This window comes from Varanus komodoensis, unplaced genomic scaffold (genome assembly GCF_004798865.1).
Source record: "Varanus komodoensis strain SLA01 unplaced genomic scaffold, ASM479886v1 scaffold1, whole genome shotgun sequence".
NCBI lineage: Eukaryota > Metazoa > Chordata > Lepidosauria > Squamata > Varanidae > Varanus > Varanus komodoensis.
In genome coordinates, this window is record NW_025335268.1 from 84,549,605 (window position 1) to 84,575,454 (window position 25,850).

General features: G+C 38.1%; 1 protein-coding gene across 6 annotated transcripts in view; it reads left to right on the plus strand.

The window, feature by feature from the left end:
* Positions 1-25,850, plus strand: part of HERC2 (HECT and RLD domain containing E3 ubiquitin protein ligase 2) — a 101,755-nt gene that overhangs the window by 12,623 nt on the left and 63,282 nt on the right. For 4 of the 6 annotated variants that reach the window (XM_044433102.1, XM_044433137.1, XM_044433121.1 and 1 more), the window contains 22 exons: positions 5,150-5,369; positions 5,725-5,825; positions 8,013-8,169; positions 8,863-8,973; positions 9,145-9,316; positions 10,374-10,547; positions 11,295-11,483; positions 12,338-12,489; positions 13,425-13,582; positions 13,683-13,796; positions 15,761-16,012; positions 17,423-17,616; positions 18,676-18,876; positions 20,035-20,263; positions 20,373-20,497; positions 21,984-22,162; positions 23,168-23,352; positions 23,515-23,670; positions 24,213-24,398; positions 24,625-24,795; positions 24,883-24,986; positions 25,321-25,471. In XM_044433102.1, coding sequence (XP_044289037.1) covers positions 5,150-5,369; positions 5,725-5,825; positions 8,013-8,169; positions 8,863-8,973; positions 9,145-9,316; positions 10,374-10,547; positions 11,295-11,483; positions 12,338-12,489; positions 13,425-13,582; positions 13,683-13,796; positions 15,761-16,012; positions 17,423-17,616; positions 18,676-18,876; positions 20,035-20,263; positions 20,373-20,497; positions 21,984-22,162; positions 23,168-23,352; positions 23,515-23,670; positions 24,213-24,398; positions 24,625-24,795; positions 24,883-24,986; positions 25,321-25,471 — 3,681 coding nt within the window. Of the gene's footprint in view, positions 1-5,149; positions 5,370-5,724; positions 5,826-8,012; positions 8,170-8,862; positions 8,974-9,144; positions 9,317-10,373; positions 10,548-11,294; positions 11,484-12,337; positions 12,490-13,424; positions 13,583-13,682; positions 13,797-15,760; positions 16,013-17,422; positions 17,617-18,675; positions 18,877-20,034; positions 20,264-20,372; positions 20,498-21,983; positions 22,163-23,167; positions 23,353-23,514; positions 23,671-24,212; positions 24,399-24,624; positions 24,796-24,882; positions 24,987-25,320; positions 25,472-25,850 lie in introns of those variants that run through there. The other 2 variants (XM_044433129.1, XM_044433146.1) reach the window with 2 other exon arrangements.

Sequence of the window (25,850 nt, forward strand, 5' to 3'; positions counted from 1 at the left end):
TTGCTTAGACATATGTATGTAGCCATTAAAATCTACTTCTGAATTAAAATATTTTTCCAATTAAAATCTATATTTGAATGGGGCATTATTATCATTGCATTATATTTCTATCCCAAGTGTCTTCCTTTTTCAAGAAACTCAAAGGAGCTTACAAGGTGGTCTTCTCACTTTTATCCTTGCAAGAATAGCCCTCTGAAGTAGGTTAGGCTGAGAGTTCATGACTGCCCCAAGTTATCCAGGAAGCTTCATGGCATGGGTCTCCCAAGTCCCAGTCTAACATTTTACCAACTACACCACACTACACTGACCTACTTTAACATGCTCAGGATAGCATAGTTTTCATTTTAAAATTCTAGTCTGTTTGCAGGGGCAGTTAACACTAAAATTATCCTGCTATTACCAAGAATACCTATTACTGAACGCTGAAATATTAGACTTAATTAAAATAATTCAGTACCCATAAGTATAATTCTAAGTTTGCTTATTGCCATTAGACCAGTGCAGTTGTGCTCCTTTTGCTAGGACAATGAATATGTGCTACTCTGGGTTTTAGCTAGATATTGGGGGCTGGTTATTGGTAAATATTACTGTCTGCTGGTAGGAAATGAATACCCACCCTTCAGTGAGCTTGAACAGGAAGGCCTACAACAAGAAAACACACAGATGGTGCTATAGAGGTTACCTTTTAATAGTAACAACAACCACAACAACCTATAGAAGTTTTTCAAGATTGTGGGTTGCATTCTTTCTTAATCATGACTAATGTACATCTTAGTTATTTCATTGGTTTTACTCTTAAGTGTGACAGAGTCTGGGTCCAATCAGAAGTCTAGTTGTTTTCCATTATACAAGAAAATGAATTAATATATAATATATTCTATAAATAAAAAAATATAAAGATAATTTCTTCTGAGTTGCATGCAAAAAGTTATACTGTTAGCAGGTGTTGGCCTCTGTTCCTTGATTTGGTGGGCATTTGAGAATTAACTAATGCAAAATATTTTGCATTCATAACATGTTAAGGATAGAAATGGGTTGCCATGGTAAAACCAGCTCATTTTTACTTTTTAAAAAGCATTTTGAGACTGTGTGCTATTTATATGGTTTTCCTTTGAAAACTTTCAGTCTGGGCTCCTTCAGTAGTTTAATTTAGCCCTGAACATCTTTTTGAATATTTTCTATATATCTTTCATGCTACCTAATATTTATAATTCAGTGTCAGGCATATGCTAGATGATACCCCTACAATGAATTAACTAGTTCCTTCTCAGAAGCTTTACAATCTAATGGTCTGGGTTTTATAATAGAAATTATCTTCTGTGTTCTACTTTGCTTAAATAAGATGTTTCTCTCCGTGTTGGGCATTAGTGAACTGAGAAATGGGTTGAAACCAAGTGGGGTCCAGTGGAAGGTAGTAAAAAGTGTTCTGATACTTCAGATAGGGTTTATGTGCAAATAATGTTCCAAAAGCAGCTGTTGTTAACCTGTGGATTGTGGTATCTTTTCTATATATGGTGGCCTCTAGAGTGGCTAGGGAATGCATTTTGGGAGGGTAAGGAGAATCAACATTCACAGCTGGGCTGTTTGCGGTATCATGAGCAATGCAGGCATGCTGCTGATATCAGAATGGAATCATGGTTACGAAATGCTGACAGGGAGATGGCCATGTGCTGCAGTATGTTCTCTCTGGGATTTGGTTTACAAATAAAAAACTGAAAGTGCTCTATAGTTAGAGCAGTAAACAAACAGCCTCTGTTTTGTCATGCAGTTGTTGCACCATTATCTTTTATTGGGTGTTTTGAAAAACAGTTTGTCAAGGAGTCACATCAGTGTGTGTTAACTGTACTAGATTCAAAGAAAATCTTATGTAACTAGTGATCCAACCTAGATATAACATCTCTAGCTTTTCTCATTAAGCAAAGTACCAAATAAGTGTTTCAGAATCCAGGAATTTATTTTCATTGCATGTAAGGAACCATAAATGTGCAAAGAATACAGAAATGATGTGACCGGAACAGCCCTTCTTCAAGAGTTTCCCTCTACTTTTTTCAATGTTTTGTTGATACTCCTGGATTAGGTGGTGAAGAAGAGCAGTATGTTACAGGCATCTTCAGGATGTAGACCAGAGAGAAGTCTGGGGAATGGACACACATAAACACACTTTCAAATTCTTGATTTTACGTGAAGCAGATCTACATAATCACTGAAAATATTAAGAACAATTTTAATAGCAGTGAACCCTATTCAAACTAATTATGAAGCTATTCTTGACAGAAACTATGAAATGTTGGATTAATTAAAAATCAGGTAGCCTGTGTTAGCCAAGATGCTGCCCAAGCACAGGATCAAATGAAATACTGCAAGTCAAGCTAGGTGAGACTCAACAAATCTGTGATAGCATACAGTCCCTTCATTTTTTGCTTTAAAAGAAACCATGAGGAGGTTTACACTAGGTGGGGACTTTTTTGCTGAAGGAAGGGTGAATTTAACTATTTCTTTCATGATGTTTTCTTCCTCAACCACCCTTTGTCTTGTTTGGCTGCAGGGGAATTATATATATGGTTGCGTATATTTTTGTCCAACAGAGCCATAGGCAGGTAGAGATTGATTTAATATGGAAAAATGGCATGAAGAAGGAGAAAGAAATGTTAAGTCTGTGTCTCCAATGCCATGTTCCCAATCCAGTTCAGGTTTATTTATTTATTTAATTTATTTCTTTAAAACATTTCTATGCCACCCCCATCGCAACAAAGCCTTGGGGCGGCTCACAACAAAAACAAACAAAATCATACAAAAATTTATACACTAAAAATATTAAAACCCAGTGCATCTCGGCTTAAATTTTTTTTTAAAATCCTACATAATAAATTAACACTTAAAATAAGTTTTAAATAAAAAGGTCTTAGCCTGGCGCTGAAAAACAAATAACGACCTCATGACTAATCCTATCAGGAGATGTATGATCCTATTACAGATATCCAACATTTTGTCTAATTTGGCAATCAAGTCTTCCTAAAATCAAATTAAAATGGTTCTTCTTTTAGTAAGGAGGTAATTAATAGGTGAACAGTTGATGTGTTGCTAGTAAAATGACTTGAATAATAGGATCGAGGGGTCAAGCAACTGATATCCCCATTCCTATTTTTTTCTGGACTGTAATAGGTTCATTTCTTTAGCTGGTGTTTATGTATGCAGTGTAAGCAACTTCTGGCTTTACTTTATGAGCAAGTTGTGTAGTCTGCAGTCTTGGGTGCTGTTCTGTAACATATTTAAAAAGTTGCTTAGTAAGTATCAGGAAACTTAAGATAATGGGTATTAGTGTCTGGAAACCAAGTGATGTTTCTGGTCCCCATCTGCCAATAATAAAAAGCTTCTGTATAATTTTAGAATGCTTTAATTTTGGATGAGCCAGTTGCAGAAAGAAATCATTAGTGAAATGAGTTTGGTTCGATCTTAATTAAGGCTTCATCATGGTATGCCGTTGATGAGTTCAAACTGATCTGTCCTTTAATATCTGTTCTTAATACATCTGGGAATTGCTGTAAGTGCTGTAGGGTCCCTGTTTTTGTTTTAAAATGTACTACTGATTCCCAGCGCTACCTTTTGTTTATGGCTCAGAATAGTGCAAATAATTGTGGAGAAAGAAATCTGACATTAAAATTGCATTTTTGTGCCTTTATTCTCTCAAATAGTTTATATATTCAGTTCAACCAACAGAACATTGATCAACCAATGACATACAAAATAAAAATGTGAACACATGAAATGACCAGTGTAGAAATTATAAATGTCTTTATTAAAACCCCAATTTTCTAGTCCATGGGTGGACACCGTGCAGTTTAGGTTTCCTGCAGTACACTGATAGTAGAAGCTTGTGGTAAATCATTCTGACTTTGGCGGAGGGTCAGGCCTGTGTTTGGCTCATTAGCTCTGGAGCAGAGGAAGGAAATCTAGTGTCTTCGTGTCTTCTATAAGCTTTGGTCTAACAACTCTGATGAGCCCTAGCCAGCATGTTCTGTAGCCAGGGATGATGCAAGTCATTGTTGAATACGTTTGGATGATGGTATTAATGACAAAACTTTCCAAGTAGGGCAAATGTGGATTACAGTATGCTCTTGATTGGATTTGACTTGCTAAAAAAGTTCAGCATTACTGTTCAAGTTAAAGTATTTTTCTATTCCATTTCACTGACCTGGTTTGCACAATAATTTTCAGCAACAGTGGCTTAAATAAGCTACTCTGGTTGGATGCTCATTGGTGCCAGTTCTATAACCCAAACCCTTTTGTAGATTGTTAGCATGATTTACAACCTGCTCACAACCCTGAAACAGCTTGTGTGTTGAAACACCTGATGACTGCTGTTCAACAAATCCAGCATACAAAATAGATGATTAAGCTTATTTGTTTTTGTTCTTGTTTTGTAGCTAGTGTGATACTTAGAACATACCATATACCTTTGTTATGCCCTAAATAGATCATTGTCATTAACAGTGGACTTGCCACTGGTGGTGTTAGTATCTAAAGGAGCCTAGAAAACAGATTTTTTCAATTTGTATAGGAAAAAGAAAAGTGCTAGGTAATATGAAAGGCCATTGTTGTACTCAAATTAATCTACATTATGTATGCATTGTTAAATCTAATTGGCAAGTATATGTGAAATATGCTCTTTAGTTTCAAAGTAATGACTATCCAGATATTCCTTATTATTCATGGAGTCCCATTGAAACTTGCTTCTTATAAAACAGATCATGTATGTCTTAGACAGTAGTAATTAACTGAATAGTCTGAAAGCATGTGATGCTGCAAACTTGCTGAAACTGAAGATTTCAGCCTGGTCAGTCAGTGGATGTAGTAGAATTCCATGTACTGAATTCTTTGATGATAGAAAGACATGAAATATTTCATATACATGAAATAAATTTAGCCATAAATAAAGTATATACTCTCCAAAAAACTTGACATAGCATTACACCACCCTGAACCTTAAATATTAATGTTCTTAAATAACACAGTGGATGCAATGTCTTTCTGCCCCCCACCCCCATTTGTCATTAAAGACGAGGTTGCTTCATACTGTTTGTTTTTAGATAGTTTAATTAAATTGGGCTGAATGTATGACTAATGGTTACTACTATTTTGTGTGTTCTAGATGTAAATGAACTGAAAGAGTGCCTTTATGTCCTTGTGAAGGAGCAGCAAACACTAGCCAAGAAAACTGCCACTACAACACTCTCTGCTCTGAGATTGAAACAGAGGCTTGCTATCTTAGAACGCTATTTTATTGCATTAAATAGGACTGTCCTTCAGGAAAATGTCAAGGTTAAGTGGAAAACAAGTAATATTTCTCTGCCTGCTGTGGACAAGAAAAGGTAAAGACTAGTTCAAAGAATCTCTCTTTCTTTCCCCCACCCCTTATGTACTGTGGTCTGCTATTTTTCCCTAACTCCTCACTGTGAAAATTTCACTGGTGTGTAGTTCCTCAGTGTGAAGAAATGTTAGCAGCTTGTAATGTTGGACATGAATACAAATGATTTATGGACCTTGTAGACTACGTATTGGATAATACAGCTGTTACTAGTATATTAGAGGGGTTAGTGCATTGTTGGATTTTTTGGGACAGTTGGATTTGATTCTTGAATTTTAACATTTTAGAGAATGTTTGTGTAGATTGTTTTGTCGTATCATGACGCACACACATCTCTAATCTGTGTTTGTTTGCTGCAGTCCCAGACCTATAGGCAAAGGTGTAGAAGGTCTTGCCCGTGTAGGATCCAGAGCTGCCCTTTCATTTGCATTTGCATTCCTACGGAGAGCTTGGAGATCAGGTATAGTTGGATGATGTGATACATCTGGTGAGGTTGGTTTCCTGCGAGACTGGTGAAAGTTTTCTCCTCCAACCATGCTGTTTTCATTTACATATTTTGTACTGATCTCTCAGAGGAAAGCCGCATTTAGATAACTGAGACTTACACCAGGGATATATGTACAGGATCTTAGTATTAGTATTATATTATTTGTTTAATTTCTGTACCAAAGCTCTCTGGACGGTTTACAACAACACATTAAAAATGCAATCTAAAATAAATCATATTAAGACATCATTTAAAAACTTAGGCTATAAAATGCACCATATTAAAACATCATTAGAAGATTACAATACAAAATTTAAAGCAGATTAAATATTATAATAATTTGAAGACAAATCTTAGCAAGCCCCAGTAGATGAATTGAATGCCTTGCAGTAGAGGACAGTCTTTTTCTAGTGCTGAAATTGGTGCCAGTCAGGCCTCAATGGGGAGCCCATTCCATAATGGGAGTGGGGTGGGGTGGGGTGGGGTGGGGGAGGCAACAATGGAAAGAGCCTCCTTCTTGGAAGCTCTTTGGAAGAACAATATCAAATTCAATGTTAGTCAAGCATTAAGAAAAAACTGATATAAGACGTTCTATCGGTAGTACATTACTCCAAAGTGGAAATGTAATAGGGTAGATGGGACTTTTTATTGCATGTGGTGGACCTGCGAAATAGTGAAATGATTTTGGAAACAGATACACATGGAAATGCAGAAAAAAATAAGTTTCCCACGAGTCCTAAGAATATGTGTCTGAATATTGTGCCAGAGATCTTTTCAAAGAATATGTCAGAGTTATTTAAGTATATGACAACTGCAGCAAGATTCACAATTGCCTCTAAATAGAAATAATTGGAGCCCCAGTAATTGAAGAATGGAAAAATAGACTAGCTGCATACACTTAATAGCAAAGTTAACTAAGCATGTAAACAGAAGACTGTTAGAAGAATTTAATGATAAATGGAAATTTTACTATGCTCAGCATGACTAATGGGATTTGAGGGGAGTTTGGAAAAGAAAAAAAGGCAGTAGAGGAATTGAGATGATTGGAATATTTGTTGTAGATTAACCATTTCTTTTTTGATAAACTCTCACAGACTGTTGAAAGATAGAAAGATGGATAAATTTGAGGGTTTGAATGTATAGGTTGTATTTGTTTAGAAGTCCCTTGGCAACTTTGTTCATAGTAGTTTGCTTTGTTTATTTTCATTTGCTTTGTTTCCTTCTTATGTACTCACTTATGTTAAGAAAAGAAAAGAGCCTTCTCCTTGTTGCCACCAACTCTTGGAGGTGGCAGTTGGAGGCAAGCCCCAGAACTTAATTGTAGTGTTGAGTAGAGGTGTCAGGTATTGCAGGTTAAAACCTTGGAATTGGACTTGGAAGCATACAGGCAGCCAGTGCAAGTAGGCCAGAATTGGTGTATCATGATCAGGCTGTCTGGTCCCTGTTATTTGTCTGGCTGTTGCATTTTGCATAAACTGTACCTTCTTCTGCAGTGCAATCCAGCACCCAATTCAGACAGTTGCCCCAAGAGGATATCATGATTGATAGTACTGAAAACTGCTGAGAGGTCCAGGAGAACTAACAGGATTGTTCTCCCCCATCTTTCTCCTGGCATAAGCTGGACGTACCAGCAGGGGCCAAAATAATATGGCTTATCTTAACAACTCTGCTGATTAGGTCCCAGGTTAGTTACCATATTAGAGACAAAGCTCTGAGGATGAGGGGTAGTGACTTACATTCATATAGCACTCACAGAGTGGGGAATCAGAGAGCTACTTAAGATGCTGTACATACCCAAGGAGTCCTTGTAAGTCTAATTTTTAGAAGTCCCACCAGCTGCAAAATGAGTTTGTTATTCAGTGGGATGAGAGAGGCTGCTGTTTGAGAGGCTCAAGCCCACAGCCTGCTTGGGCATGCAGAACTAGTTCTGTGGTTAACATCCGGTCTTAGTTTGCAAAGTTGTTTGTGCTGTTACCGTCACTCTCTTTGACTGCACGAAGGTAGAGCACTACTCTTCCCATTTTGCAGATACAGTTATATGGCGTTTTCAGTTTATTGGCCAAATGCCAAGAGAGCATTTGCAGATCATTTGTGACAAGTTGTACTATATTTCTTCTAGTACACAATTTCCTAACACAGCTAACAATATAACATTGTTAGGTGAGGATGCAGATCTCTGCAGTGAATTGTTACAAGAGTCTCTCGACGCTTTGCGAGCGCTACCAGAAGCATCACTTTTTGATGAAGGAACAGTTTCATCTGTATGGCTTGAAGTAGTGGAGAGAGCAACTAAATTTCTAAGGTCTGTTGTAACTGGGTAAGTTTCTTTTGACATTGTTTGATTTTTTTCATGGTCCACATTTCAGAAACTTGTTTTGAGTACTTGGCGCCTGGCAATTTTTATTTCTGTGTTCTTTGTGTGAACACAGGAAATGGAAATGGAACTTAAACATTTGGTGCCACTTATTAATACCTTGCCATTGTGATACCATGAATGTGAACTCTGGGTTATAGTTCTTCCTTGTCATTTTTAAATTGCATATTCTGGATTTATTTATATGAATATATAGTGTTTCTTTAAATGCAGCATGATATGGAAGTGCAGTCATGTTGCATTAGTAGGCTTATATTGCATCATAGTTGTAGATATCCATAAGTGTAATGAGACTTTCTCTAATTCTCCTCCCCTTTTGCAACTTACCATGACATCTATAAATCTGCTCTAGCAGTTTCTAGCTTTTGGAAGCATATGGGAGTTTGCAGTAGAGATGGAAAAAAATCATTCCCTGTTTTGGTTCTGCTGATGGAACTGTTCCCTTCAACAGAATGACACAATTGGTTTCAACCCATTGTTTATATGTAAAGAAAGTGAGGGGAAAAACAACTTTGGCCTGTGTTTCAAAATAGGGTTTTTTTTTGTATGTAAAGACACTAGATAATATAACAGATATGTAGTACTTGTATGTGTTGGACTAACAGTCCTTTTTTACAATTTCTGTTTTTCCTGTAGGGACATCCATGGAGCTTCAGGCTCAAAAGGATCAGGAAACATTCCATTGCAAGACCAACACTTGGCACTTGCCATATTATTAGAATTGGCTGTCCAGAGAGGCACACTGAGGTAAACTTATCACTTTAGAGTCAGCTTCCAGGGATCTGAGCACTGCACTGTTTATTACATCATGCTTGAAATGGCGGGTGGGGAGATTCCTTTTAAAAAGTGATGGAAACAAATGCTACTAATGGAAGATGTCTTCCATAGCACATTCAGCTTTGGCTCCATTTTTTTCAGCCAAATGTTGTCTGCTGTCATGCTGTTGCTTCAACTTTGGGACAGTGGCACGCGGGAAACAGATAATGAACGGTCAGCACAGGGAACCAGTGCCCCACTCCTTCCTTTGCTGCAGAGGTTTCAAAGTATAATTTGCAACAAAGAGATAAACAATACTGAAGAAGATCTTCAGGTATGTACCTCTGTAAGGTATTCATTTAGACTATACTTACTTGAAGCAGTGTTTCATCAATATTAATATTAAGGTTTTTATATTGTGTTCTGTACTGTATTTTAAAGGTTTAAACTTGCAAGAGATCTGTTAGAGAACTATTTGTCTATTGTGTGATGTAGAAACGTAAAAAAAATTAATGATGCTCACAGCAGGAACTTTACCACCATCAGAACAACAGTGCAACAACTTTAGTTTAAATTAGGATTGTCATGCCTCTGATAAGTTGCATTTCATGTACATATGTAAGTTCCTTAAAATCAGTTGTGACATATGAGTGCAAAGAAAATATACTGAAATGAAAACTGCAAACATTTAAGTCACTGTTGCTCTGGTCTGGAAATGGACATTCTTATGCAGCTATTAATATCTGTGCTCATGACCTATATGATTTTTATTTTTCACAGTGTTTTATTTTTATAATGTTTACATTTTTGGCAAATAAAATGGCATCTGAAGCTGCTACAGATCTCTAAAAACATAAACACTAGCTTGTTTGCAAATTAATTTTGACCCTTTTGGCATTCTATAGCTTCTCTGGATACCGTTTTTTTTTTTTTTTTTTTTTGAGGGGGGGCGCATTTGCAGGTGGAGGAATGATCTATGTGGTTAGGGGACAGGATCCAGACAGAGTAAATGGCTCCTTAATTTCCCAAAGTTGCCCATCCCTGCTCTATGTAATGTCTTAAATAGATGCTTTCAGTATAAAGTTTTATAAATGCTGGGCTTATCCTTTATAATAGGAATTAATGTAAAAACTATATCTTTTTAGCCAATACAAAAACCAAAGGTAACTATAATTGATATAGGAAAAAAATCCAAAATCTTTATTAGCATAATACTTTTATTAGTGCAACCTCTGAGTTGTTCTAATACAAGAACTGCAATAAAATGTTTGTTAGTGTACATCTTTTGAAGAGTCACCATGATGTTTACTTAAAATTACATCAAACTGAGGTTTATGATGTGTTATGGTTAAAGAGAACTTGCTGCAAATGTTTTTGGTTTGCATTTTAAGATGCTGTCCTATCCGCTAAGTCCAAATGAAAACTTCCTAAGATATCTAATACTGCCACAGGACAATGAGTTGGCAATTGATTTAAGACAAACTGCAGTTGTAATCATGGCTCATCTAGATCGTCTAGCTACTCCGTGTATGCCACCACAGTGCAGCTCTCCAACATCACATAAGGTAATTTACATATGCCAGCTAGTTAAATGAACAGTTAGCTAAAATGATAGAGATCTAAAGGGATTCTTAGGCTCATGCAAAGGATTAAATCTAACCTAGTGGCATTTTTTTAAACTTTTGGACAATTATTCCTTGTACCATATCACAGATTGCTTTATAAAACCCCCTTCAATTTCAAAACATCACTGTTTGTCATGCAGTATAGCAAGATTTCTGAATGTCTTCTGCTAGTGTTGATCATGACACACTGGAGGCTACATTTGGAAGTCACCTGTCTTTTTGGAAACATTTGCAGGAGGGAATAGAAGACTTGGAGTCACTGGAGTCTAGGCTGAAACTCTGTTAACCCTGCGTATAATAGTTAAACAGTTCAACATAGACAATGAACCTTGTTAATGTTTCTTTCCTTTAGCCACTGGCATCAATGCTTTCAATATGCATACCAATTTCTAGGTTGCAAACTAGTATTGACTAGTAAATTTAAAGCACTGCTTAATTAAACTCAAGAAAAACTTCTTGTCTAGTTATACTTCCACATAAATGCTGGAGATTTGTTGTCTCAAACCTTGTTTGTTTTTCTATATATTTGTACAGTATTGCAGATATATGTTTGGCTAATTTTGAATGCATAAATCTGAAGCTAACTAAAAAAATGTTAAAGTGTTAAGTGTTACAAGTGCATTCTAAATGATTGTTGATGATGTTGATGTTTATATTGTTGATGCTATTTTTTTAATTGCCTTTCAGGGATCTTTGCAAGAAGTCATTGCATGGGGGTTAATAGGATGGAAATATTATGCTAATGTGAGTGGTCCAATTCAGTGTGAAGGACTTGCCAATCTTGGAGTTACACAGATTGCTTGTGCAGAGAAGCGCTTTTTAATATTATCTAGAAATGGACGTGTTTACACCCAAGCATACAATAGTGACACACTGGTAGGTGACTTCTAGTTATTTCTTAGTGTCCTAGTAATTTTCCTCTTGCAGAGGTATGAAGGAACTCTCAATGGGAAAAGAGCTTAGTCAAATACTTATTTTTATATGGGCTGTATTGTATTGACTCTTAACAAATCCTGTCGAATCTTTTTCTGAGAACAGCTTTCTGCCTCATTGTAGTTTTTTATAGCAAGAAATGTTTGCAATGAACTTCATTTTGGCCAATGGCGAAGTTTTGATTTTACTTTCTTTTTATAAAGGCCAAGCTAGACATGGCTTGAAAGAGCTGAGCATGCATCTCTGAACTTTTTCTACCCTTAAAAGTTGTGGGAGACCCTAAAATTGGATTAGGGAGGGGGGCAGAACTTTATTCTTTATTGATTTAAACTGCTCTCCCCTCCCTGCCTATGAAACCTACTCTTAGCTTGCTCTTGCTCACGTGCTAGAGAGAGAGCAGGGAGAGTGGGGAGAGATACATATACGGTATTGTAACTATCCTCATTTCATCAATGGCTAAGTGGAGATGTATATAGAGAAAAAATGCTTAGGTAGAAAGAGGCTTTTTTCCCAGACCTTTCCAGACCCTAATCCAGCTTAGAGGTTTTGGCTGATTTTATGTTAGTACAGTAAAATTGAAAATCAGAAGATCAGGCATCATGTTATAACCTAAAAAATTACCCTAATCCTAAATAAACATATTTAGGAGGAAGACATTTCAGTGTTGAAACTACTCATTTTATTCAGTTTATTGTCCTTCAGTTTTTGAGACATAGCCTATAATTTCTTTGTGTAAGTGTTCTTAATGTTCATCTACTTTCTGCAAGATATGATGGGCTAATTATTTTAACTTACAGGGACCACAGCTGGTGCAGAGTCTTGCTTCTAGAAACATTGTGAAGATTGCAGCCCATTCAGATGGTCACCACTACCTTGCACTGGCAGCAACTGGGGAAGTTTTTTCTTGGGGTTGTGGAGATGGTGGACGCCTGGGCCATGGGGATACTGTGTATGTATGCTGGAATGTTAGTGACAGTACACGTGGGTGTAATTTTTTCCCAGATTGTTAGATATACTCTTTTGAAAGTGCCAGTTGCTGTCTGGTAAACATGGGACATGAATAATTACTAACATGTTTGAAAGAATAGTCCTTTTCTGTATCACTTATTTACTCAGTGTTGGATACCATATTCTGCAGCTGCCATGAACTACCTTATTTTCCATTTCAGACTTGCAAGAAGTCTGACTAAAAACAAAAATATGTGTGCTAATTTGTGGTAAGAAATAATAAAAAGAAGGTGAAGGGTCTATCACTAGCAGTCAAATCATACAAAACAAAAGTGATCCCCAAAACAAAAAAAAACCAAACCAAAAAAAGTGGGGGATTGGGAGTCTGCAGCAAGTCAAAAAAGGAGTATAATGGTGGCAAGGAGTACTGAGCCAGTGATGGAGGATTCTCTGTGCAGTTTGAGCATCAGTGGGATAACTGGCTCTGACAATAGTCTGGGCTAACTTTGTAAGAGAGGCAGGGGGTTTGGGTTTGTTTGTTTGCTTGTTTTTTTGGGGCAGCACTTTCCAAGTGGATCATTAGCCTCTTCCTGACACCCTCAGTCAGGTTGGTTGCCCAATCCGTCATGGACCCAATAAGTTTTTATGGGTCCAAAACTCCCTGCCACAATCTACAAGCCAACTACAAGCCAAGCCATAGGTTGTTGAGATGGCTTGTTGCCCATGAGCAAGCTACCTTGGAGGTATCAGTCCAGTAAGAGAAAGAAAAGAATTAACCAATGGTTTCTGAGAGGATATTTTTCCCTTGGTGGGGGTGCTTTTTGTTCTGGAATCTGCTTGGACTTTGAGGGGGATGTAGAATTGTGTCCCATTTTTCATGCCTTTCCACAGAAAAGTGTATAGTCTAATAGTGTTTGTGGGTTCCACCTTATGTAGACCTTTAGAAGAACCGAAGATGATTTCTGCTCTGTCTGGAAAGCAGGCTGGAAAACATGTTGTACATATTGCGTGTGGAAGTACCTATAGTGCTGCAATCACTGCTGAAGGAGAGTTGTACACATGGGGTCGAGGAAATTATGGCAGACTAGGCCATGGTATGTTTGTATTAGTTCTCTTATCCTATGAGTTATGTGTCACAAGGCCAGAATCTTGTCCATGTGAACTAAACCGTCTGATTTGTGTTTTGTATTGAAGGTTCCAGTGAAGATCAGACAATCCCAATGTTGGTTACAGGCCTGAAAGGACTGAAGGTCATTGATGTATCCTGTGGGAGCGGTGATGCTCAGACTCTTGCTGTGACTGAAAATGGTCAGTGGCACAACCAGCGGTTTCAGTAGCTTTGCCAGCTTTAGTTACAGTTTGATAATTGTGAAGCTGGGTGTCTATCTTTTCCACTTCATTTTGGATTTGTTTGCTCAGTTGAATAGTATGCTAATAAAAATGGCTGTTTTATTTATATTCATTTATAGATCACTGTTGAGCCATAAGGCCTTTGAGGCAATGCATGGAACAAATATTGTATACCAGTGTATGCAATATAATACTGTAACAATATAATCAAAATTAAGAACAGAGCACCAACCCCTGCCCCCCGCCCCCAGGATAAAACCACACATCAACCTTTAAAACCCACAAATTTTACACGGAACACAATTTTATTTACATAATTGTTGGAAGCTAAACAGTGAAAAGCTAATCTATCTTCCCTAGGGAAGGACTTCTGTAACTGCATAACTGTCATGGAAAAGACCCTGTCCCACATTTCAGCTGATTTAACCTCTTTCTGTATGGAGATTATCCATAAAACACTCTGGTTATTATGCAGTGTATATGCAGCTGCATGCTTGAGGACTTCTACATCAAAATCATCAAGGGGCATGAAGTCAGAGCCTTTCCTCTGGCTCCATTAACAGGTCTAATGAGGATCACAGATCATTATTTTCAGCAGTCTCTGCTGTGTTGGGATGGCTGGGGTGTGTAGGGGGTGGGGGGGGTGGAACAAGTTTTTTTCTGCCACCTGGTCTATCAGTGGGCAGAATCTTACAAGCTTCAAGGGGGAGTGGCTGAGGATATTAATGCCTATTATGGACTGATGCATGTAACCTGAAGAAGCAAAAGGGTTGCATGCTAGAGCAGCAAAGCTTGTGCACCTTGTTATTTAATGTACCAAGGTTCCGGACTGTTTATGCATGTACACAGCCAATCTATATGTGGCAAAGGAAACATGTATTTTGTTGTATTAAGTATTGTAAAGGGTGTATAGCTATACCCATTTTCCTAGGAGTAAGCCACATTGAAATCAGTGGGACTGACTCCTGAATAGATATGTGTAAGATTGTGCTGCCAATAAATAGCCCACTTGCATGGAAAAAATACAGGTTTGGTCAGCAAAAATAACAGAAATGTTGTTGATTGTGTTGCTTCCTTTGCTTTTGGAGTGGCAATTAAGCGTTGTAAACTTTTAGTTGTACCCGTGGTAGGTTATTTTTTATACACAATTGTATTTATTAATTTATTATATTTTATACTGTCCAGTAGCCAAAGTTCTCTGAGTGGTCCATGGCAATTTGCAACAATTTAAACACATAAAATAAAGGGGCAGTTGCAGCAGTTACAGAAGGACCACTGAGAATGAACTTAAGGTCTAGACAGGTCTATAAGGGAGGAGATGATTCTTCAGGTAACCTTGTCCCAAGTTTTGAATGTTAATGCCAGCTCTTTGAATCAGGTTCATTACTTTGTAAGTGTAACTTTATTTTGCAATGTCCAATGTCTAAAAATATAAACTTGACTGCCAGTTATACTGCTAATGCAGCTATACTGCTAACGGCTTGGGACCTGGTTATCTAAAGGAACGCTTGCACCCATATATGCCCTCCTGCCTGTTGAGGTCAGCAGCAGATGCCCTCCTCCGGGAACCCTCTGTGAATGAGATTAGGAGGGTGAGCACCCGGAGGAGGGCTTTCTCGGAGGTGGCGCCCCATCTATGGAATGTGCTCCCCAGAGAGGTCTGCCTGGCGCCATCGTTATTTGTTTTTTGGTGCCGGACTAAGACCTTTTTATTTAAAACTTACTTTAACTGTTAATTATTTATTAACTAGGTTTTTTTTAAAGCTGAGAATGCAGTGGGGATGTTATTTATTGTATTATTTATTGTATAATTTTAGTATTTATGTGTTGTGAGCCGCCCCGAGGCTTTGTTGCAATGGGGTGGCATAGAAATGTTTTAAATAAATAAATAAATAAATAAATAATGAGATCTATTTTTTCAGGTCAAGTGTGGTCTTGGGGTGATGGAGATTATGGGAAATTAGGAAGAGGTGGCAGTGATGGTTGCAAAACTCCCAAGCTGATAGAAAAACTTCAAGACTTGGACATTGTGAAAGTACGCTGTGGGAGTCAGTTTTCAGTTGCTCTAACAAAAGATGGACAAGTCTACTCTTGGGGAAAGGGTGACAATCAGAGGCTTGGACATGGAACAGAAGAGCACGTCCGATATCCCAAACTACTTGAAGGATTACAAGGTAAGTGAAGAGACAATTACTAGTTATGTTAACATCATGTTTTGCAACTTAAAGTGAATGAGCGGTTAGCTTAATGTCTGTCCTAGTCATAGGTGAAAAGTACGAGTAAAGTTAAAATTATCAAACTTATAGAAGAATAGGACTTACTAAAGAAATATCAACATGGCTTTGCCAAAGATAAATCCTGTTTTGTAGAATTATTTGACAGCATGTAAAGAGGGATACTGTAGCAGGCCATATATATATTTGGACTTTTAAAAAACTACCTGAAGTTAGAGGTGAACAGTGAGGCAAATTAATTTGATAACAAACCAAATTATTCATGGAAAAACTAACCATATTATGAAGATTTCCAAAATGATGTCTTTGGGATGAGTGAATGGGCAATCAAATGAAACTGCATTTCACCGTAAGTTTAGAGCTATGCACATTGGGACACCCCCCAAAAATAATTCATATGTACTTTTATGAGGTGTAAATTGAATGTACCTGTCAAGGAGAATTTGAGTGGATCACTCCATGTAAACACTGGACCAATATGTAGTACCTGTGACAAAAAGGCAAATTGCGTGGAAAGGGATTAAAAATAAGATTGGAAGTATAATAATAGCTTTATATAAATCTGTATTGGGATCAGACCTGGAATACTATGTACAGTTCTGGTTGCAGCATCTGAAGAAATGTTATTGTAGAGCTGGAAAAGGTGTAGAAAAGGGCAACCAGTATGGTTACAGGTCTTGAACAGCTGTCGGGGTCGGTTTCAGTGTTTGGGGCTTTATGGGAAAGTTGAGTAAGTTAGAGACATGACATAGATATGTAAATTATGCATGATGTGGAGTCAGTGAATAGGTAGAAATTTTTCTCTCTTTCTTAAAATACTAGAATTTGGGATCATCCAGTGGAACTGAATGGTAAGAAGTTCTAAACAGATAAAAGTACTTCTTGTCATATAAATAGAGTTAAATTAAGTAATTTGTGAAGGTCACCAGTTGGCTTTAGGAGGGGGTTAGATTACATTTATGTAATGTAAGTTTATCAGTGGCTACTTTTTTGTAATGCTTACACTTGACAGCAGGCCTCTGAGTACCAGATTCTGGGAAGTGGTGAAGAGAGAAGGCTGTTTCCACCATGTCTTGCCTGTGAACTTCCCAAGATATGGGAACAGGATTTTGGACTAGTAAGCTCTTTGGTCCAATCTAACTGGGTTCTTTTTTATTATTAACTTTAAATAAGACACTAGTACCTTGGTTCCTTCCAGAACAAACTCAAGAGTCCCTTGCTAACATCTTGTTTTGCAGACATTCCTAAACAGATTTCAAGATCTGAGTTAGAATTAGCTCTTCTCTGACATGTCTTTTTTGTTATGGTTGTAATATTTATTATTCCCATTACCTGTGCGTTTTCCAACAGGGAAAAAAGTAATAGATGTAGCAGCTGGATCTACCCACTGTTTAGCACTCACAGAAGATAGTGAAGTATACAGCTGGGGAAGCAATGATCAATGCCAGCATTTTGACACCTTGAGGATCACCAAACCTGAGCCTACTGCTCTTCCTGGATTAGATTCTAAGCATATTGTTGGCATTGCTTGTGGACCAGCCCAGGTAGGCTTCCACTCTAGATTTTACATGATTTTCTGCATAGTTGGAGGATACAGGATTGGGCCACTAGATGTATGATATGAACATGTTTCTTACATTCTCTTTTCAAATCACACATTCTAATTCATCCATCTTGTCTTTGGAACTTATTTGTACCTATAATTTATACACAATTTTTCTCTTTAAATTTGTTCAGTTATGTGACTTTTTCCTCTGACCATTAGCTTTTTTTAACCTATTTCTAATTATTTCAGAAGCTTTTGTTCTATTCTTAGTTTGAAATCATACAGTAAATATTTAGGTAGGCAAATTAAGGGTCAGGTTATACATGCCATAAAACAGAATGCCCATTTTTCTCATGTGTCTTATACACAATAACAGTGGATGTTCTGGGGTTGTATAGGTGCTTAGCTCTTTTTCCACCACCTATTCCTTATCAGGATTTCTTGTTACAAGCTGCTTTTTGCTCTGAGAGAAACTTTTCTTCATGGGATGGTTCTGATAAGCAGAAAATTACCCAGGGCAAGGTAGTGAAGTACTTCCTTCCTGTGAACAGTTCTAGAATGCAGCTCTTCCAACTGATGTGGATGTTTCAATGAAAAAATCAACCATTAGCAATTGAGTATGAAGCTGAGGTCTGTATATCTATGCAGTGGTTTTCCTTTGCTTCCCTAAGCTACCAGATGATCCACCAGATGGTAATGTTTGTATCTAGGGTGCTTGGGGGCACTGCCCTTTACTTTCAGCCTGGTGATGTTGGTCCAGTTCCAAAGCAGTTGGGGGTGAGGAATTAAGAAATCATCTGGGATGATAACAATTATGATCTGAGAGATGATTAAGCACATCCCACCCAGGGACAAGGTACTGTGTTTCCTAGGACTTGTTAGCTTTTCCTAGAAATTAACCTGAAGTTGTTCTAAAGCTGTTCGTGGGAAAACACTTGATTATGGGAAATGGGAATATTCTTTTGTTGATGCAGTTCTTCTTTCTCAGTGATATTTATGTGCAGTTCTAATTTTCATAATGTTGCTGCTGCATACTTGCTCTTGCTCTTTCTTCTAGAGTTTTGCCTGGTCATCTTGTTCGGAATGGTCTATTGGTTTACGTGTGCCGTTTGTGGTAGATGTTTGTCCAATGACATTTGAACAGCTGGATCTCTTACTGAGACAAGTGACAGAAGGAATGGATGGTACTTCTGACTGGCCACCTCCACAGGAAAAAGAATGCATGGCTGTGGCTACACTGAATCTTCTGAGGCTGCAGGTACCATATGCTTGCATGATTGGTGAAGGAAAAGAAAGCCACTCTGGCTTCCTTTCCCTTCCCCTCTTGTGCTGGTTGTACACCACCTCATTTCTGTAACTATTTGTACCAAGCCCAGGTTGCTGTGTGGTCCATACCTAAGGAGAGTGGCTTCCATACAACCATAGAGCAAGCCATGGGTGACTTGGTTGGTTTGCGACCAACCCCTGTCACCTACCTCACTGGGTTTGGAGGACAAATGAGGTGGTGTGTGACTGGCAGATGTGGGGCATGACAAAGTGGCTCTTTTTCTTTCCTGTTTGTGTGAATCCAGACATTGAGATTAAAGCTTCATACTGAAATTGCAAAATCTAAATAATTTGAAAAATAGCATTCATTTTTCAATATGTAATAGCTGTTGTTTTAGCTGAAATTGTTTACAAATACCTTGTAATTTATGAACGGTTTTACAGTCTCAATCACTTCTGGCCTTACAGTAGTCAAGTAGGTATGTGGTTTTACTGTATGCAGTTGGCAGCTTAAAGTCCAACAAACCATGGATCAGCCATGGTGTGAATTACTGAGGTGGGATTTGAACCTACGTCTGAGTGGTTTGAAGCCAACACTGTTCATTGTACCATGCCATACATAACTGCTTTGAGCTATTCTGCTGGCATTTATTAACTTTTTGGAGAAGACTCCTGTGAGTCCCTTGGACTGCAAGGCGATCAAACTGGTCAGTCCTAGAGGAGATCAACCCTGACTGCTCTTTAGAAGGCCAGATCCTGACGATGAAACTCAAATACTTTGGCCACCTAACGAGAAGGAAGGACTCCCTGGAGAAGAGCCTAATGCTGGGAACAATAGATGGCAGAAGAAGAAGGGGACGGCAGAGAATGAGGTGGCTGGATGGAGTCACTGAAGCAGTCAGCGTGAGCTTAAGTGGACTCCGGGGGTGGTGAAGGACAGGAAGGCCTGGAGGAATGTTGTCCATGGGGTCACGATGGGTTGGACACGACTTCGCGACTAACAGCAACAATGGAGCGTTAATCGTATATATTTTGTGATGTTGAAATATTGTGCTTTAACAACTGTATGAAACTTGATTCCAAGAGACCATTTAAAAAAATTCTTTCAGCTTTATCACTTTATTAATTAATCTATATGTTTGTCTTTCAGCTTCATGCTGCAATTAGTCACCAAGTAGATCCAGAATGTCTTGGTTTGGGATTAGGCAGTGTCTTACTCAACAGCTTGAAACAGACGGTAGTGACTTTAGCAAGCAATGCTGGCGTGCTTAATACTGTGCAGACAGCTGCGCAAGCAGTGTTGCAGAGCGGGTGGTCCGTGTTACTTCCAACAGCAGAGGAACGCGCTAGGGCTCTTTCAGCACTTTTGCCCAGTGCCGGTATGTTTTGTACATGGGAATGGAGGGTGAAAGGGCCAGAGAAAGCTGTTACTAATTTGTGTGTGTGCATGTGTTGGATTCTGTGTCAAATAAGAGGACTTTTTTCTAGTTTCAGGGAATGAAACAAATGTAAGTCCTGGCCGTAGATTTATGATTGATCTGCTTGTTGGAAGCTTAATGGCTGATGGGGGTCTAGAATCTGCACTGAATGCTGCTATCACTGCAGAAATCCAGGTATCCTTACTTTGTGCATGTTGTATTTTGCTAGAAATGGGAAAGATCATAATTGCCAGTGTAGTAAAGTGCTGCCTTCAGATAAACCTTACTTCTGGTGTTAACCATTTTGCACTTGTAATAAGAAGACTAAATATTTCTTTTCCATGAATATTTAGAATGAATATTTTATTTGTAAAGGATCGGCTAAGAGTGTAGTTTCTTTAGTGTGGATGGGCAGGGCATGGAGTACAATAATTACTTGTGATAAGTCTTTATAGATCAAGCACGCTTTCCTACTCATTTTTAATTTCATTTGTTTAGAAAGCACTTATCTCACTTTAAATAAAAATCCAATGTTAAAAGAGACCCTGTCTCTTCCTGCTGTGGAATCTTATACTACCCAGATTGCTAACTTTGAAAGTTTAGATTAGCAGTGCCTATTGGAGGAAGTGATGACTGCTTAAAACTTACTGAGTGATAGCAATGTATACCACATTATAAATCCAGAGTAACAGACATTTTTACTGTGCGTTTGGAAATCTGCATTTGGAAATTTAGATGAGATCGTATTCCCCCTTAAGGGCCAAGCACACAATCTGGAGGTGTTCCTGAACATACCATTGTCTATGAATGTCAGAGTGTAATTGGTTTACAGGAGAACTTTTTAACAGCTAGGTAGGTTAAGCAGTATGGATCTGTTCAGAGAAAACTGGCCTAGCTGCTATGATGTGTACTTTGGTTTCATTAAGATTGGATTACAGTAATGTGTTCTGTATGAGAACATTGAACGTTGTTCTCATACATTGAAGAGGGTTCATAGGCTGAAAACAGTGCAGAATGCAACAGCTCTAAAGCTTGGGTAAGGCAGGCATTCATAACCTATCACAACTGTTCTGTATCAGTTATGTTGGCTGCCAGTTCATTTCCATGCCCAATTCAGGATGCCCATGTTGGTCTTTAGAGCCCTAAACCTGGCTAGGCATTAAGATCAAAGGCCCTACTTTCTTGTCCACAGTTGGAGCCATTACCTAGCAGGTAAGATATAGGATGACATGATAGTAGGGAGATGTGCAGAGATTCAGATCTATATGTGAACAGGGAAACCATCTTTGCCATCATATATTTACCAACATAATTCCTCTGTGCTAAATGCTGCTACATCCATATTCCTCCAACTTAAATTAGTTCAGAATTCTTCTTTGAATGTAGTGACTTACTCAATATCTTAGCATTGTTGATTTCAGCAGCTCACTTTACTGAAATTATTTCACTTCTAGTGCAGCTCCTATTGCTTTCTATTCCATCAATCTCTGAATTCTCTGTAATCTGTCACATTATAGCAGTACCAAGACTGTTAAAAGCATTATAAGGAGAAAGTTCTGCTAATGGAATGGCATTTATGTAGTTCTCAGTGGACATATATTCTGGGTCTCATTTAGAGAACATGACTCTGTCCTTTCCACAGATTGTTAAATGGTTTCACTTTAAACATTTTATTTTGTAGGACATTGAGGCAAAAAAAGAAGCTCAGAAAGAAAAAGAAATTGATGAACAGGAAGCAAATGCATCAACACTTCATAGGAATAGAACACCACTGGACAAAGATCTCATTAATACTGGGATCTATGAATCAGCAGGGAAACAAAGCTTGCCTCTGGTTCAATTAATCCAGCAGTTACTAAGGTAGGTTTTTAAAAACAAGGCTGTTCCAGAACTATTGCCTTTCTCCACATGTTTCCTGGTTTTCATTTTATTTTTGTATTCTTCTGTTTTGGCCTCTCCTTTGTTCCTGGACTATTGAGTTTTTACTGCACAGTAATAATCAAGGTGACAGGAAGGCCTGGAGGAATGTTATCCATGGGGTCGCGATGGGTCAGACATGACTTCTTGACTAGCAAAGACAACAATACTCAAGTCAAGAGAAAGACAGCAGGAGAGGAATTTAGGCTGGAGACCTACCTGTGAGCCCAATACTGAAAGATGCAAGTGACAGCCCGCTATTTTGAGTGGCAAATTTGCATGGGCAAGTTTTTCACCGCATCCCAATCTGCTTTTGAAATCATGGGCAATTTCAAAAGCAGGTTGTAATATGGCATTGGGAACTGGTATTATTACAGAAAAAATTGTTGGGCATAGCACAACTCTTTGGCACAACCATAGTAGGTGTGGTGGCCATTTAGATAAGATTTTTTTTTTTAATGGAGAGTGCATATCCTATATTGGTCTTTCCCCACCTGGTGTCCTCCACATGTTTTGGATGTCAGCTCCCACCAGCCTCAGCCAGCATAGCCAGTGATTTCTTGGTAGTTGCAGTCCAAAATATCTGCAGGACATTAGGTTGGGAATGAGGCTGCTAAGGACTTCTGTCATTGTAATTGCCTTAAGAATACTGCATTTCACATTATTTCAGCACAGTCCTGCTTATTTATTGGCTTATGGTATTAACCCCTTTGCTTTGTAAGACACTGGGTAGAGGGGAGGTAGGATATGGAAAAAATATATTGTCTTCATTTTTAAAAGAATCACCAACTAAGTACATTTCTGAGACAATGTGGTACTAAATGCAGGGGCCACCAGATTCTCAAGAAGTCATGCTGGATTTTTATTTATTTTTTGGTGTTGCCTGCTAGTTATCTCTTGTACACTATCTCTTTAAAAACCTTGTTTTTAAAATTTTATTTCTGTCAGGAACATTGCTTCACAGACAATAGCTAAACTGAAAGATGTGGCTCGTCGCATTTCTTCTTGCTTAGACCATGAACATTACAATAAAGAGAGGTCTGCTTCTTTGGACTTGCTGCTACGTTTTCAGCGGTTGCTTGTTAGTAAGCTGTATCCAGGGGATAATGTTGGACAGATCCCTAATACATATAGTAAGTAGTGCATTTTTTAAAGATTACTTTTGCTAGCCTGCTTCTGATGTGCTGGTGAATTAAAAGTCTTTTCCAATTGCTGCTTTCTTTTCATTTTTGGTCATTGAAAGTTATGATTGTGAATATAGTGTGCATGTCTCTATTTTTTATTGCTTTGGACAGGTCCTGATCTCCTAGGAGTTGGCTCTCTGCTAAAGAAATACACAGCCCTTTTGTGTACTCATATTGGAGACATACTGCCTGTAGCAACTAGCATTGCTTCTACTAGCCATAGACATTTTGCAGAAGTATCTCGTGTTGTAGATGGAGATCTAACAGGTACTGTCTCTTGCCATTTGTTAGACCATGTTAGGATTCTGAAAAAGTAAAGAAAATATAAGGGTTAGATCCTGAGTTGTCCTCAGTAGAATTCAGCTCAAGCTGGAGCATTTGCCTCATGTTGGAGACAGTTTTCACTCATCCCTACTTCCACATTTATCTGTTGAAAAATTGCTTCAGAGGGTTGGAGAAACCTCCAGAGCAGCAAGGAAGGCAGCACAGGGAATTGCAGATAGAAAGGAAAACTTGTTAAGATCATCTCTCCCTCCTCTTTCTCTGGCTAGACCTTGCTGCCTTGCATTCATGGCAGGGCAGCTTGGATACAACCCATTGCAATTTGTTAAGAGTAATTGCAAGTTATTTATTTATTATTTATTTAAAACATTTCTATGCCGCCCCATTCACCGAAGCCTCGGGGCGGCTCACAACATAAATTAAAATATAATACATTAAAAATATAAAACAAATTAACAATATAAAATAAGTCGCTCTGGCCAAGTTATGCTTCTAGCTTTCTACTAAACAATATTTTAATCCCTTAGGTGTACTCCTTCCAGAGCTGGTGGTATCTATAGTACTACTTCTCAGTAAAAATGCTGGACTTATACAGGAAGCTGGTGCAATTCCTTTATTGGCTGGTCTACTAGAACATCTGGACAGATTTAACCATTTAGCTCCTGGTAAAGAGAGAGATGACAATGAAGACTTAGCATGGCCAGGAATAATGGGTAAGTTTTTTCCTGAAAGCATATAAAATGTAAGTGGATGCTTGAAAATATAAATGGATTCCTGGATCCTAGCAGAATTTATCTTTTTGAGTAGGTTTTGAAACTTCCTATCTTATCAATAAACATTTGTGTTGTAGGATACATATGTACATAGTATGTTCCATATTATCCAGTTCCTTCACTTGGTATTAATTCTCCCCTCCTTATCTGCATCCCTACCTGTTAGGTTCATTCTTTACAGGACAGAATTGCAGAAATAATGAGGAAGTGACACTTATACGAAAAGCTGACCTGGAGAACCACAATAAAGATGGTGGCTTCTGGACAGTGATTGATGGCAAAGTGTACGATATAAAGGATTTTCAAACACAGTCATTAACAGGGAGCAGTATACTTGGTGAGATTTTTCTTCCCTAACACAAAAGATAACCAGAGCCAATTTTTTGTTTGGTTGCCCTCTGAATTCATTGCCTGTTTTCTTCAGCTCAGTTTGCAGGAGAGGATCCTGTGGTTGCTTTGGAAGCAGCACTGCAGTTTGAAGATACGAGGGAATCCATGCATGCTTTCTGTGTTGGCCAATATATGGAGGTAAAATTTTGTAGAAACGGTAACTTGTGCTTTCTCATTGTGTTTTAAGGGGAATGGGTTTCTGGTGTCATCCCCCTGATTAAGAGATTGTCTGAACATGTTCAACAGAGCAGCATTCTGGTTTAAAACTCGTAACAGAACAGAACATTTTAAAAGTAGCAGTTATTAGCCATTTACTATGTTCTTGTCTTGCCCGTCCCCCTTGAACATTCCTGCATGTCCTATGTATCTCAGCTGAATATGACATTTGAGTCCCTTTATTATTAATCATTTTTGATGGGTTGGGAGACTTGCTTTCAGTCTCAAATCTAATGACCTTTTTTTTCTGTTCTAGCCTGATCAGGAAGTGATCACTACACCAGATACTGGTAGTCTATCATCACCTCTCATTGACACTGAAAGAAATTTAGGGCTTCTTCTTGGGTTACATGCTTCATACCTAGCGATGAGTACACAGCTTTCTCCTGTGGAGGTTGAGTGTGCCAGTAAGAATATCTTTACTTTAAATATAAGTGCAACTAATACGACATTGAGAATGTGGTGGTCTTTCCCCCATCCTTTTAGATCCATATTTAAATATAATTCTAGCCAAATGATAGCTGGGGTGAATGAAGAAAAGTGCAGTTGTATGCATATTTACTTGGAAGCAAGCCTCAATTTGATTTGCGTCCTGGTAAGTGTGCATAAGATGGCAGCTATCAATGGCATATCTTATGAAATTTACTCATTTCCAAGAGAAAGAGTCTCTCAGTTATTTGGAATAAAAGTAAACAAAGTTAAAACTTAGTTAATGAAGGTAATAAAGTTAAAACTTAAGAGGATGAGCACCATTAATCTTGTTGAGGTTAATTCTTCATTAAATTT